This window comes from Heterodontus francisci, chromosome 11 (assembly GCF_036365525.1).
Source record: "Heterodontus francisci isolate sHetFra1 chromosome 11, sHetFra1.hap1, whole genome shotgun sequence".
Lineage (NCBI taxonomy): Eukaryota > Metazoa > Chordata > Chondrichthyes > Heterodontiformes > Heterodontidae > Heterodontus > Heterodontus francisci.
Window position 1 is genome coordinate 67,895,765 of NC_090381.1, and position 14,328 is coordinate 67,910,092.

Sequence of the window (14,328 nt, forward strand, 5' to 3'; positions counted from 1 at the left end):
TGCACACAATACTCCAGATGTGGTCTCACCAAGGCCCTGAATAACTGCAATAAGACATCCTTGCTCCTGTACTTAAATCCTCTTGTAATAAAGGCCAACATACCATTCGCCTTTCTAACTGCTTGCTGCACCTGAATACTTGCTTTCAGCGACTAGTGTACAAGGAGACCCAGGTCTCGTTGCACCTCCCCCTTTCCCAATTTATCATCATTCAAATAATAATCTACTTTCTGTTTTTACAGCCAAAGTGGATAACCTCACATTTATCCATGTTATACTGCATCTGCCATGCATTTGCCCACTCGCTCAACTTGTCCAAATCACATTGGAGCCTTTTTGCATCCTCCTCACAGCTCACATTCCCCCCCCCAGCCTTGTGTCATCTGCAAACTTGGAAATGATACATTTAGTTCCCTCACCCAAGTTATTAATATATATTGTGACTACCTGGGGCCCAAGCACTGATCGCTGTGGTACCCCACTCGTCACTGCCTGCCACCCAGAAAAAGACCCGTTTATTTCTACTCTCTGTTTCCTGTCTGTCAACCAGTTCTCACTCCATGCCAGTATATTACCCCCAATCCCGCGTGCTTTAATTTTGCACACTAACCTCTTATGTGGGACCTTATCAAAAGCCTTCTGAAAATCCAATTACACCACATCCACTGGTTCTCCCTTATCTATTCTACTGGTTACATCCTCAAAAAATTCCAGAAGATTTGTTAAGCATGATTTCCCTTTCGTAAACCCGTGCTGGACAGATTGGGTACTGTCTCTTCTCTGATGTCAACTTACCACCTGGGACTCTCTTTTACTCTTACTTCCAAAAATAAAGGTAGAAGGGCATTCTCAAAGGAAATTTACCATGACCTGTTTAGAATTGGAAGGGTGGGGGAAAATTGCAGCCACACAACGAAAGGCACAGATATGCAGTGTTATAGTCCACTGTGCCAGTCAGCTTGGCGACGGCAAAACATAAGCTTCCAATGTTGCCTCCCCCTTCTTTGCTGCTGTCTCTCTTGACGACCAACTCTCTTCTCCTCAGTAGCCACTGTACCTTCTACCCCACTACTTCTCACTGCTCCCACTATCATGGAGAGAAGCTATTATTTCCCCCAATGGGAGAAAACCTGTATATCACTATGCTTTCATCAGTGACATTTTACAGCCCCTTCCCAGCACTCTCACCCCTATACAAGGCTTTGGGCCAAGTGCTGGAAAATGGGATTATAATAGTTAGGTGCTTGATGGCCATCATGGACCGAAGGGCCTGTTTCTGTGCTGTATAACTCTATGACTCTATGAGAGAGAGAGAGGTCAGAGTAGGAGTGGGAGGAAGAACTAAAATGGCAAGCAACTGGAAGATGAGGATCATGCTTGTGGACCAAGCAGAGGTGTTTAGCTAAGTTAATCTCCCCAGTACAGAGGAGACTGCATTAGAAAAGATATATTGACCTTGGAACAGCTACAATGTAGATTTACAAAAACAACACTGGGGCTGAAAGGGTTAAGTTATGCTGGCAGGTTGCATAAATGCAGCTTATGTTATTATGCATGTTGAAGGGTGAGGGGTGGTCTATTTGCAACAACAAAATGATTTCTTTGTATAGATACCTAAGCTTCCAAGCTTTGTATAGATACAAAGAAATGATTTCCGAATGTTAGGGAACTCCAGAACAAAGGACATCATTTTAAAGTTAGAAGTACATCATTTGGGAGTGAAATCAGGAAGCATTTTTTCACTCTATAAGAGCAGTGGAAATCTCTAAGACTTGCACCAGCTCGAAGGCAAATTTTTCTGTAGGTTATGACTCAGCCAGTGGTGTGCTACCAATAAACAAAAGGCTCGCTCCAGTAACCCAGTTAAAATGTTATGGTGCAGAAGTTTATCTACAAATGAATGCTTGTTCATGGTGAAGGGAAAGTGGAGCCCTCTGTATTAACTCTGCTGTTTAACAGCAATCTGATTAAGTAGAAGATGGTTTTCTTAATCTTTTGGCAAAAAAAACTAGTTTGTCCTGAGTCTTGATGCTTTTATCAGGTCTGCATTTACATCTAAAAGTACTTTTATATTGGGTGCTCTTGCAGTTCTTGTGATAGGAGGAGTGATCCCTGTACCTTGGCTTCCGATGTTTATATTGTAAAATCTACTACTGTATCCCAGCAACAGAATCATGGGTGCACGGAAATCTGCGTCTAGAAATCAGCTGAACGGATAAGACATTTTTAGCAACATTAACCTAGGGAGCCACTGCACAGAGTTCACGCTCTGATGACCAAAATTCCAGACCTAACAAATGTAAAAGCATGGAACTCAATTTTCTTTCTTAATAGAATGTTACTGAGCCTTAATTTGGAATGGAAGCAGGAAGAAAATTAAATGGTGAGAAGTGTGCATGGAGATCAAGAATCTTTGAATACCATACTCTGGGTCTGCTTTTATAACCATAGGCAAATTGTGGGACTAAGTGTAGCTTCATATGACTTGTTAAACATTGAGTAAGCCATTACTAAGATTTATAAACCAACTGTAAATCTATATTTGTTTATGTTTCAAAAAATAGCAACTGATGATTTTTATACCAAATTTCTTGATTTTTTAAGTGTTTCTGAGACGATGGGGTTGGCATCACTGTTTTTGCCAGATCTGAGGCCCTTATGCTGCTGTACAAAAATAGTAATCAGAATGCCACTAATCTCAAAGTTTTTCTAACAAAAGGCTTCAATTTACCTCTTTTTCAGGCCCCCCTTGCCTTTCTGCCTCCAATCTGAGGTGCAAGGTCTATCACCAACCTCTTCTGACAATTTCAAAATGGAGAATTGAAGCAGGAGAGCAGAAACTCTCCAAGCCACACATTTTCCATTATTACTGTTGCCTATGCTTGTGATATACTCCAGCACTACCACCAACCCGACCCTCAACCCCAGGAAGAGCTGGGGTCTCCATCCAGTTTTCCTGTCCTTTGCATTCGAATACTGAGCATTCCCAGGTTCAATGGGAAGGAAAATCTGTTACTTTGAATCTTGCAATGCAATAAGGAAATGATGTGCACCACAAGGAGACCTATCTTTAACAAAGCCTGTTATAGTACGCATTTTGGTTGATTAAAAGGATATGTCTTATCATTAGCAATAGTGGCAAAGGACATTAATGTAAATTGAATTATTATGACCCTTCTATATTTATATAAATGTATGTGTGTGTGTATATATATATATATTATCTATATTATATATATATATATATTTTGAGGTACTGCTCCTTAGGATTTCTGTGCTAAACATGTTTGTATTGCTGGAGGTTTACAGAAAGGCAGAATATTATTTAAATAGCGAGAGACTGCAGAAATCTGTGGCACAGAGGGATCTGGGTATCCTGGTACATGAATCACAAAAAGCTAGCATGCAGGTACACCAAGTGATTTGGCAGGCAAATGAAATGTTGACCTTTATTGCAAGGGGAATGGAGTATAAAAGTAGGGAACTGTTGCTACAGCTGTACAGGGCCTTAGTTAGACTGCATCTGGAGACTGTGTACAGTTTTGGTCTCCTTACTTGAGGAAGGATATCATTGTATTGGAAGCAGTTCAGAGAAGTTTCACTCGGCAGCTGATTCCTGCGATGAAGGGGTTGCCTTATGAGGAAAGGATGAGCAGGTTGGACCTATACTTATTGGAGTTTAAAAGAATGAGAGGTGATCTTATTGAAACATCGAAGATTCTGAGGGAAATTGACTGGGGAGTATGTTTCCCCTTGTGGGGGAATCTAGAACTAGGGGGCACAGTTTCAAAATAAGGGGTCTCCCATTTAAGACAGAGATGAGGAGGAATTTCTTCTCTCAGTGGGTTGGCAATCTTTGGAATTCTCTTCCTCAGAGAGCAGTGGAGGCTAGGTCATTGAATATGTTCAAGGCTGAGTTAGGCAGATTTTTGATCAACAAGGGAGTCAAGGGTTATGGGGGCACAGGCAGGAAAGTGGAGTTAAGGCCACTTAATCAGATCAGCCATGATCTTATTGAATGGTGGAGCAGGCTCAAGGGGCTGAATGACCTACTCTTGCTCTTATTATCATATGATCTTAGATAATTGATTTGTTTTTGATTTCACTGAAATCTTGTTTCAGATTTATGCTGTAATGTACTTTTTTTTTAAAGTTCAGTCTGAAAGGCACTTACCAACTTTTTGTGTTGCTTGTCAAGTTCTAACCATGCTGGATTTTATTAATATGTTCATTGTTTTCTAGCATTTAAGAGTAGAAAGAATCATAATGCAGGATGTTGGTGATCAAGATCCCATTCCAAGTTCCATAGAAGAGGAGGAAGAAATTGAGGATGCAGGTAGAGAATAATGTTTACAGGTTATATTGTTTCAAAGGAATATTTGGTGAGGCATAACCAGTTTTAGTTGCTTTTTCTATATTCTTCTTGAGCACCATATAATTCTTACAGAATTTTACCAGTAGGACCTGGCATATGCTTTGACCTGTATTTATTGAGGCATTTTCTGTCTTTAAGCCACTGCCAGAGTTACCTTCAACAAATGTACCAAGAAACCACTGATACTAATGGTTTTCACCTTGCAATCACAACCATTATGAATCCTAACACTTCTTCTCTATGGAGGCTTTAGATTTGAATTGAAAATAGAGTGACATCAACAGATATGCAAGATTCCTGCACAAAAACTCCTGAACTTGTTTAAAAATTCCTCTGTGGCCTTGCCCCACTTCAGCTTTGCAAGTTCCTCAAGCACTAACTCCAAACCAGTGCTCTACATACTCTGACTCTAGGCTCTTGTCCATTCCTCCTTCTTCCAACATTCCTCATTCGGTGGCAGAGCTTTCAGTTTGATCTTACCTTCTGAAATTAAACTTCTTCACCTTGTTGCATCGTACTCTGCCTTTAAAAAACTTACTAAAAACCTTGACTATGTCTTCAGTCAACTCTCCTTTCCTTTTAAATTCTCTGCTGATTAGGCCACCTCTCATGAGAAGTACCTTTGGATGTTTTATTGTGTTAAAGAGGCTACAGAAAGGCAAGTTGCTGGCATCCAAGTGACAAAGTTTGCACTGAAGCACCTTCTTCATTTGGGATGCTCGCCGAATGATGGGTTAAAATGTTTCAGCACTTTTTAAATAGCAATGAAGAAATATTTCCACTGGTTGCTTGAAACCATTAGTGTTCATTCAAATATATTTTCTTCATTTGAAACAAATTGTGTATTCTGTTGATTTAGCCACATTTGAGTTCATATTGCTGCAGGATAGATCAATTTAGAATGTGTAATTATTCCAGAAATGCCCCTTTTCTATAATGAAAGTTTATGATAACACAAAAAAAAAAGTTATTGGCATTAAAGGGTTCACCCTGTGATTAGCACGATTGATTTATGATCAAACATGTCCCCTGCAATCACGGGTTCTGACTACAGTAAGGCTCCCTCAGAAAGGTGGAAAAAACAGATATAATGAAGCTATTGGCACTACAAACACTACATCTTAGATTTACCACCAAGAGGGAGGGATATTCAATCATGAGTGGTATTTTGCACTGCAGACCTACCCTTTGAGTACATAATGAATAACAGAGGAAGAAATTGCATTGGATTAGTGGCAAAGTAGTTATGATCCCCATGAAGGTCACAAGCAAAAGAATCCGATCCACCGTCCGACCCCAATTTTGAAAAAAAAACAAACGGACAAGATTTCACTTTTATGAATTTTACTTTAATACTCAAACCAAAACCAACAAAAACTAAACATGAACCAACTGTTAAATCACGGTTGATATATATATATATATATATATATATATCTTAACGATTACACATTAATTATCAGATGCATCATGGGAGTTTCTTTTTGTCTGTTTCTGTTTTGCATTGTGATGAAACGCATTCAAGAATGATGTTTCATTTCGCCAAGGGCGGAGGTGTCATGGGAGTTTTTTTGCTCTGTTTAAGAACTAAGGGGGGCTGTGTACCTTTAAGGCAGAGAAAAGCTTTTAGATTCTCTGGGCACAGAGTGTACCAGCTGCAAGCCTGTTTTCTAGGCAACAGCAGGAGAGAGGAGGTCACATGTATTGTATTAGTTAACTGTGGGTAAAGATTGGCTAGAACCAGTTTGATCTGGAGACCAGTGAAGCGTGCTCCTCTGAAGAAGGAGTTGTCTCTCTCTCAGCAGAAAAATCTACTTTGGTCTACACTCTGTGTTTTGCTTGGAGAGAGAAAAGAACCCCGGAAAGGAAATCTTTGTATTGTTGGAGGTAGCAAATTCCTTTTTACTTCCAATCTCTAAGAAGTCTTTGCTTCAGAAGTGACTTTCTATTGCCTTCTGTGTTCTGGGAGTTCTGGAATTCTCAATAAAGTCAGTAAAGATTACCAATTTTAAAATCCAAATAGAGCTGTTGCTATACTCCTTGTTGAAAGAACTGTGTGATGCCTGCTGCAACATAAGTGCTTTGAACACCTATCCATTAAAGACTGTTCATCGAATTCACCTGGAGACTTCAAGTGGCATCTGACTATTCAACTCGAGGACACCGAACCGAATCGGGAACGCAAATCACCAGGATTTACAACCCAGCTATTTATTTATTCCTAAGATGCTCTAATTTTTAAACATCATTTTTAAAACCCGGTTATCCATTGGTTTTTGAATGTGTGCGCATGAAGGTTAGGAGGAATAAGAAGGTCTTTCGACATAGATTTATCTCAGTATTGTTTAAGATTTAGTTTATTAATAAATAGTTAATTTGTTGTTGTTTAAAGATACGTGGTTTGGTCTGTTTTATTCTGCGGGTTAATAAAATGTTTAATTTGGCTAAATTTCTGGTAGGTGGGAAAACTTTAAAACCTGTGGAGTAATGGGACTGAACTGACAGTGCATTACTCCCACCTCTAATGTAACAGATGCAACAAAGATAGATCTCACGGGTTTTTTGGGTAGTCCTCTCAGCAAAGGTAGCACTAGTTACAGCTACAAAGTCCCTCAGGTCTTTGAACTTTTCAAGTAGATGTCCAGATCCCATCTTCCAATGGGCAAACACCGATTTCCATTCAATAGCAGTTCCCCTGCAATCTGAATTCCAATGATACCGTCTCCACCAAAACTGTGCACCCTTCTGGAACTTCCGTTAGTTTTCTCACCACAGTCCTGATGGTGTAGCTCCACCGGTGTCACCGTAAGTAACTTTTTAAGTCACCGCAAATAGCTGTAGCAACTTGTATTTGCCTAGGGCCAGCTCCCAGAAAACTGGTTCCAATTACAGCAGCTTGTTTCTTTTTTAAAAACCACCGCACCTTGCTGCTTGCTTCAACACACTGCAGAGTATTCTTGTAAATGGAAACCTGAGCTCCGGACACATAGAACATACAGCACAGAACAGGCCCTTCGGCCCACAATGTTGTGCCGATCCTTTGTCCTCTGTCAAGGACAATTTAATCTATACCCCATCATTCTCCTTTATCCATCCACATGTTTCTGGTCGTACCTCTGATCACAGAACTTTTTGTTTTAACAGGTTTTAGCTAGTTCTGACTTCACCAAAACTCTGAAGCTTTCAGAGTTTCCAGTAAATGATTGTCCCAGAAAAAATATAAGCCTTGAATCCCAAACTCAGTGCACCTTGCAGTACATTCTACAGGTCAACTGTTCAGATAGCAGTCTGCACCCTCGGACTCCATCACATCATCACATGGGCAGATGTTAGTCCTGGAGAAGAATCCAACCAATAATGTGTAACTCTCCCTGAACTATGGTCCTCAGCAGATATATTGCTCCTTGTATTTCTTCGTCTACATGGTTGACCACACCATCCTCCTCTATCTTCTGTTGTGCAGCTGAGTGGCACTGCCCTCACTTACTTCCACTCCTACTCTTACAAAATTGGCCTAGTGGTTGATAATGAAGAAGAAAGCTGTAGACTGCAGGAGGATATCAATGGACTAGTCTTGTGAGCAGTGGCAAATGGAGTTCAATTCGAATAAGTGTGAGATCATGCATTTGGGGAAGGCTAAAAAGGCAAGGAAATACAAATTAAATGGCAGGATACTGAAGTGTAGAAGAACAGAGGGACCTTGGAGTGCATGTCCACAGATCCCTGAAGGTGGCTGAACAGGTGGATAACGTGGTCAAGAAGGCATACAGGATACTTACCTTTATTAGCCGAGGCATAGAATACAAGAACTGGGTGGTTATGTTGGAACTATATAAAACACGAATGAAGTTACAGTTGGAATATTGCGTGCTGTTCTGGTCACCGCACTATAGGAAAGATGGGATTGCCCGAGAGAGAGTACAGAGGAGATTTATGAGGATGTTCCCTGGACTGGAGAATTTTAGTTATGAGGGAAGATTGGATAGGGTAGGGTTGTTTTGTTTTGGAATAGAGGAGGCTCAGGGGAAACCTAATAGAAGTGTATAAAATTATGAGGGGTCTAGATAGAGTGAATAGGAAAGTCCTATTCGTATTGGTTGAGGATTCCATACCTGGGGGCAGAGATGTAGTGTAAGAGGTGGGAAGTTTAGAGGGGATTCGAGGAGAAATCTTTTCACCCAGAGGATGGTGGAAATTTGGAACTCAGAAAGGTGGTAGAGGCAGAAATCCTCATAAAACTGAAACAATACTTGGATATGCACTTGAAGTACTGTCACCTGTAAGGCTACAGACCAAGAGCTGGAAAGTGGGATTAGGCTGGATGGCTGCTTGTTCGCTGGTGCAGATATGATGGGCCAAATAGTCTCCTTCTGTGCTGTAAATTTCCATGATTCTAGGTTTCTATGATACTGTCGAGTCATTGCTGGACAGTCACCAACAATGGCTTCTCTCTCCACCAGGCCACTGCCTTTTTTATCTACATGCTTCCCCTTGGCGACCACATGCTAAGGCATGACATCAGATTACACATGTATTTTTATGACACCCAGTTCTATCACACCACTATGTCTCTTGAGCCCTCCACCACCTCTGTATTGTCAGACTACTTGTCTGTATCGTCAGTCAAAATTTCCTTCAGTTAAACATTGGAAAGATCAAAAGCCTTAGTCTTCAGCCCCCACCTTAGCCACTAATTGCATCCCAATGGCTATTTCCTCAGGCTGAACCAGACTGTTGTCAACCTCAAGCTTAGTGTCCTATTTGAGCCAGGGCTGAGATTCGTACACCATACCCTTTCCATCACAAAAACCACCAAATTCCACATCCGTAATATCAGCTGTCTCCACTCCTGCCATAGAAACATAGAAGGTAGGAGCAGGAGTAGGTCATTCGGCCCCTCGAGCCTGCTCCACCATTCATTATGATCATGATTGATCATCCAACTCAGTAGCCTGTTCCCGCTTTCGCCCCATACCCTTTGATCCCTTTAGACCCAATAGAAACATAACTGCCTCAGTCCATCTGCTGCTAAAACTTTAATCAATGCTTTATTAGCCTCAAGACTCAACTATTCCAAACTTTATCTTCCATAAACTTGTACGCATCCATAGCTCTGCTAACTTGCACCAAGTATGGATTACCCATCACCCTTATGCATGCTGACCTATATTGGCTCCAGTCCATCAACACCTTGATTTTAAAATTCTTGCGTTCTGAGGCCTACACCCTCTAGATCTCTGCATGTTTCCAATGCTGACCTCTTGTGTTTCCGTCACTTACTTTGCCACACCATTGGAAATCATGTTTGCAGCTGTCTAGACCAGGGATGTCCAACGTTTTCACATGGGAGGGGCCACATTATAATTTTTGTCTTACATACGGGGCTGGTGAGACAATTTCGGGAAGATAAAGTCATTAAAAATTTATCTTACGAGAAATCAAAACAACAAGTGTGCACTTTTGTGAAGAAGCTTCAAATAAGACTAATTTATTGACTTACTTTCTCTTGGCTATGTTGGACACTGATTTAGTGAGATACCTGGCATTTTTCTGCTTGCACAAGTCGTCAGTGTTTGCCTGCACACTTTTTGTAGTATTCCGGATAGATGTCATTCTGTCAGGAGAGATCTTCGTCACTCTCTCTCCCTCTCTCTGTCCCCTTTCTCTCTCTGCCCTCCCCCTCTCTCTACCCCCTTCTCTTTCTGCCCCCCTATCTCTGTCACCTCCTCTCTCTCTCTCTGTCTCCCTCTCTGCCCCCCCTCCTTTCTTTCTCTCTCTCTCTCTCTCTCTGCCCCCTCTCTCTTTCTTCCCCTCTCTCTCTCTCTGTCCCCCTTTCTGTTTCTCTCTGTCCCCCTTTCTGTCTCTCTCCCTGTCTCACCACCCCCATCTCTCTGACAGTTACAGACAGCGGAAACACTCAGAAAATACAGGTGCTGACAGCGGGAACAGCCGTTTCCCAACTTCGGACAGATTTCAGGTTTTTCCAGCGGGCTTTTAAAAAGCCCCAAAACTGTCTGAAGTTGGGAAACACCTGTTCCCGATGTCAGCTGTGAAACTGACTACCGATTTCTTTCAAAAGCAGGTCTGCAAGAAGAAGACAATGGGAAATTTCTCATCTCCAGTCACAGACCCCTAGTGAGGATGAGGAACGGCCTGGTACAGTTTAGACCTGTGGGCTGGATGGAAACCTTTGGAGGTCATGCACAACCCTGGTCTAGACCCTAAGCTCTGGAATTCCTTTTTTAAATTTCTCTGCCTCACTCTCCTGCTTTCAGACCCTCCTTAAAACCTACCTCTTCGTCCAAACTTTTAGTTATCTGTCCAAATGTCTCTTTCTTTGGTCCAGCATCAATTTTTATCTGATCATGTTCTTGTGTGGCTCCTTGGGACATTATACTATATTAAAGATATTCTATAAATGCAAGTTGTTGTTGTTAACAAATTAGTGGTGAGTAATTGGTAAATTACAGTAGGTACAGCTGTGAATGTTTTTCTTCAGTGCATTTAATTGGAAACTCTGATTACAAAAGTGAAAGAGAAAAGGCACAGATACTTCTGTAATTTCATGACTGTCTAGGGATTCAGTCTGCTGTAAGAATTAATTTGCAATGAATATGTACAGGTTAATTTACTGGTTTATTAGATTCTTGGAGTGTACGTACAAGCAATTCCATATATCAGGATTATTTGTCACAGCTCTTTTGGCACATGTGCTGCGAGTAACTTTGCATCCTTGGAAAAGTATAGGCTAGGTTGATAGTTATTACAAAACAAAACATTCTTCGTCATATAATTTTGTAATGCAACAGCATAACTTACTGCGTGATTTTAAACTCCTTTATATTGTTAAATACCATATTTTCTAGCAGAAGTGTGGGGCTTGATGACTGGATTTTGTTTTGTGCCAGTTGTTCAATGTAATTTCTGCTAAGATTCCTGTTTAAACACCAGGGTTGTATTATCACTTTAAGAGTGGTGCCCCTTTAAGAACTCAGTATGCTAATGAGCTAAGTACCAGGATACAGTCTTGTGACCGTAAGCCACAGTTACTCTGCATTGCAACACCCTGGACACAGGTTCTGTATAAAGTTTGCTCTGCATTGCATGTTTTAGTTTTAGCTGTTAATAAAACTTATAGAGATCTTCAAGAAACTGGAATCCACGTAACTCATTGTGTTGCTTAAGATAACACAAAGAAACACATGACATGGTGGCAACAATGGTGTACAGCAGTGATTGCTTTCTTTAAAAGCCAAGATACAAGCTTGAAGACCACGGGTGAAACAATAAACAAGATTTAAAAGCAGTACCAGAAGTTAGAAGTTCCTCTAGCACAGAAAACAGAAGAAAATAAGGCCTAATTACTCTACAAATTGAGTATATTTGAGCTGGGCAAGTCCAGGCAAGCAGCCAGCTGAGTCGGGACCGTGCAATTTAAAGGGCCATTGGGAGCCCCACGCTGAACAAAGAAAAAGCACGCCGAAATTTAAACAGAGAGAAAAGAGCGGACTGTAATTGGGAACAACACAGAGTCAATAGAACAAGTGTATTAAGTCACAAATCAAAAAGTCGTAATAAGTAATAAGTGCTGAAGGCACACACAGCAGAACAAAGTGAAACAGAAAGCAGAAGGATGGATATCAAATTTCCCAGCTATTGGAAAGCTATTGATGTCCTATCCCAGTTCAAACATTTAAAACAAAGAATCCAGTTATGCTTCATAGACCAAGCTGTTGCAGATCCAGAGAAGCAGGCTGTGAAAATACTGATAGTAGTTGGAAATGAGGGGTTACACAGAGACAATACCTCTGGCTTATCTGAAGAGGACCAGAAAGATCCTGCAAAAATATGGAAAGTGCTGGAAGATCAGCGTTGGGTGAGAGTGAATTGTAGAAGTCATCCCCTGGAATTGATGTCCGACAGACAACAGCCACAGGAATCAATGGATCAATTCGTCAGTGGATGCCGTAGTAAGGGCAACAATTGTGATTTTTTTTCAGAAACTGAACCGTCAAAGCGACTAATGGAGCTGGTGATTGTCTCAACACCCAGTGAAGCATTTCAAAAAGATCTCTTCGGGGAAAAAAGAATGGTCACAGCATTGATGCACTGCTGGAAGATGGCAGGAAATAGGAAGCCATTGTAGCCAGACAACAGCATCTACAAACTAGGTGCAGCTGACAGTATCAGCATGGTAACCAGGTCATGAAAATCAAGCAAGCTGTGTGGTAAGTGTGGCTTGTCCCCCTCACTGCGAAGTTGTCCAGCATTCCAAGATCTGTGCAAGGCGTGTGGTGCAAAAGGACACTGGGCCCATCTATGCAAAATATCTGACTCCAAAGATGCAGCCAGAGGTCAAGTAGGACACAAACAAACAGAAGACAGGCACAGCAGCATGACAGCAGCAAGGAGAGCGCCGGAGACCTGCGTAAATGCAAGCCGTACGTGAAGTCCAGAGTGAAATAGACCCGAGACAAGACTCAGAGTGGAGCGATTCTTAGCCAGAAGACGAGTAGGCATCTCCCGTTGTGAACCTGATGCATTGTGTTGATGAAGTCAAACAACTAGCTTTTGCTACTATTAATATCATGTGCCCAAAGAAAGTTGGTAAACACACACTTAGGGCTAAGATTGACCCGGGAGCTAGTGCAAATATCCTACCAGCCTGAATCCTGAAGGATACATACCGGGATCGTTGGAAACTAATGGTATAACCGATAAGTGCAAGGTTGACTGCATACAATGGGTCACCCATCCCTTGCAGTGGTACACTAGCAATGCAATGCAGCTGTGACAAGTTGGCACAGAAACCACAAGTAATTGCCCTGGTAGACACGTGCAGACCAGCAGTGGCAGGACTACCAGCGTGTACAACCTCAACATTGTGACTATCTACGAGATCACCAAGGTACCCATAACAGCAGAAGAGACCAAGGGTACCCGCATTGAGTTAGTCCAGGACTTACAACAAATGTATCCAGACAGGTTCAACACCATAGGAGATTTCAAAGGCGATGCTGTACTGCACCTCAGAGAAGATGCATTTCCATCAGTTGATCCTTCCGAAAGTGCAGTGTGCATATACAAGATAAGCTTAAGTGCGAGCTGGATGATATGGAACGCAATGGCATCATCCGTCATGTGCATCATCACACAGACTGGTGCAGCTCAATTACGTGTGTCCTGAAGAAGGTTGGAGCAATCAGGATATGTCTAGATTTGAGGCGTCTAAACCTCTCCCTAAAGAGATGCCCCTGCAAGATTCCAATACTAGAGGAATTGAATCCCAAGTTCACAGGAACCAAATTCTTCTCCAAGTTGGATGCCAAACATAGATATTGGTTGGTACACCTTGCTAAGGATTTTCAAGAAATCTCCACCTTCATGACACCATTTGGAAGATATTGCTTCCAGAGACTACTCTTCAGCTTATCTGTCAGTCAAGATCTGTTTCAGCAGCATTGGGACAGAATTCTAGAAAACGTGCCTGGATGTATATCCATTGCCGATGATATTGCGATATTGGGCAAAACCAAAGAAGAGCATGATCGAAATCTTCATTCACTGATGGCTGTAGCTCATCGTGAAGGGCTCGTTTTTAACAGCAAGAAGTGCCAGGTGAATGTAAGTCAGATCAATTTCTTTGCCTCTATCTATTCATGTTTCAGCATCCATCCTGACCAAGGCAAAGTTGATGATGTAAGGCATATGCCTACTCCACAGGACAATGAAGATCTACAGAGATGCCTTGGATTTTTCAACTTCTTGGCATCATACATTCCAAATTTTTCTGACAAAGCACCATCATTGATAGAGCTCCAAAAGAAAGACATACCATATATGTGGCAGGAGGACCATCAACATATGTTTGAGTCTCTCAAACAAGCATTGTCAGTGAAAACCTGTACCCTGCAGTACTATAATCCAAGGAAGAAGACGATACTGGAAGTCGA

At 41.5% G+C, this 14,328-nt stretch overlaps 1 protein-coding gene across 2 annotated transcripts in view; it reads left to right on the forward strand.

Annotated features, from left to right (window-relative positions):
* The window catches only part of si:ch211-51h4.2 (uncharacterized), a 374,380-nt gene that overhangs the window by 57,693 nt on the left and 302,359 nt on the right, over nt 1–14,328 (forward strand). For both annotated transcript variants that reach the window (XM_068042238.1, XM_068042237.1), the window contains exon 5: nt 4,243–4,336. In XM_068042238.1, coding sequence (XP_067898339.1) covers nt 4,243–4,336 — 94 coding nt within the window. The remainder of the gene's footprint in view (nt 1–4,242; nt 4,337–14,328) is intronic.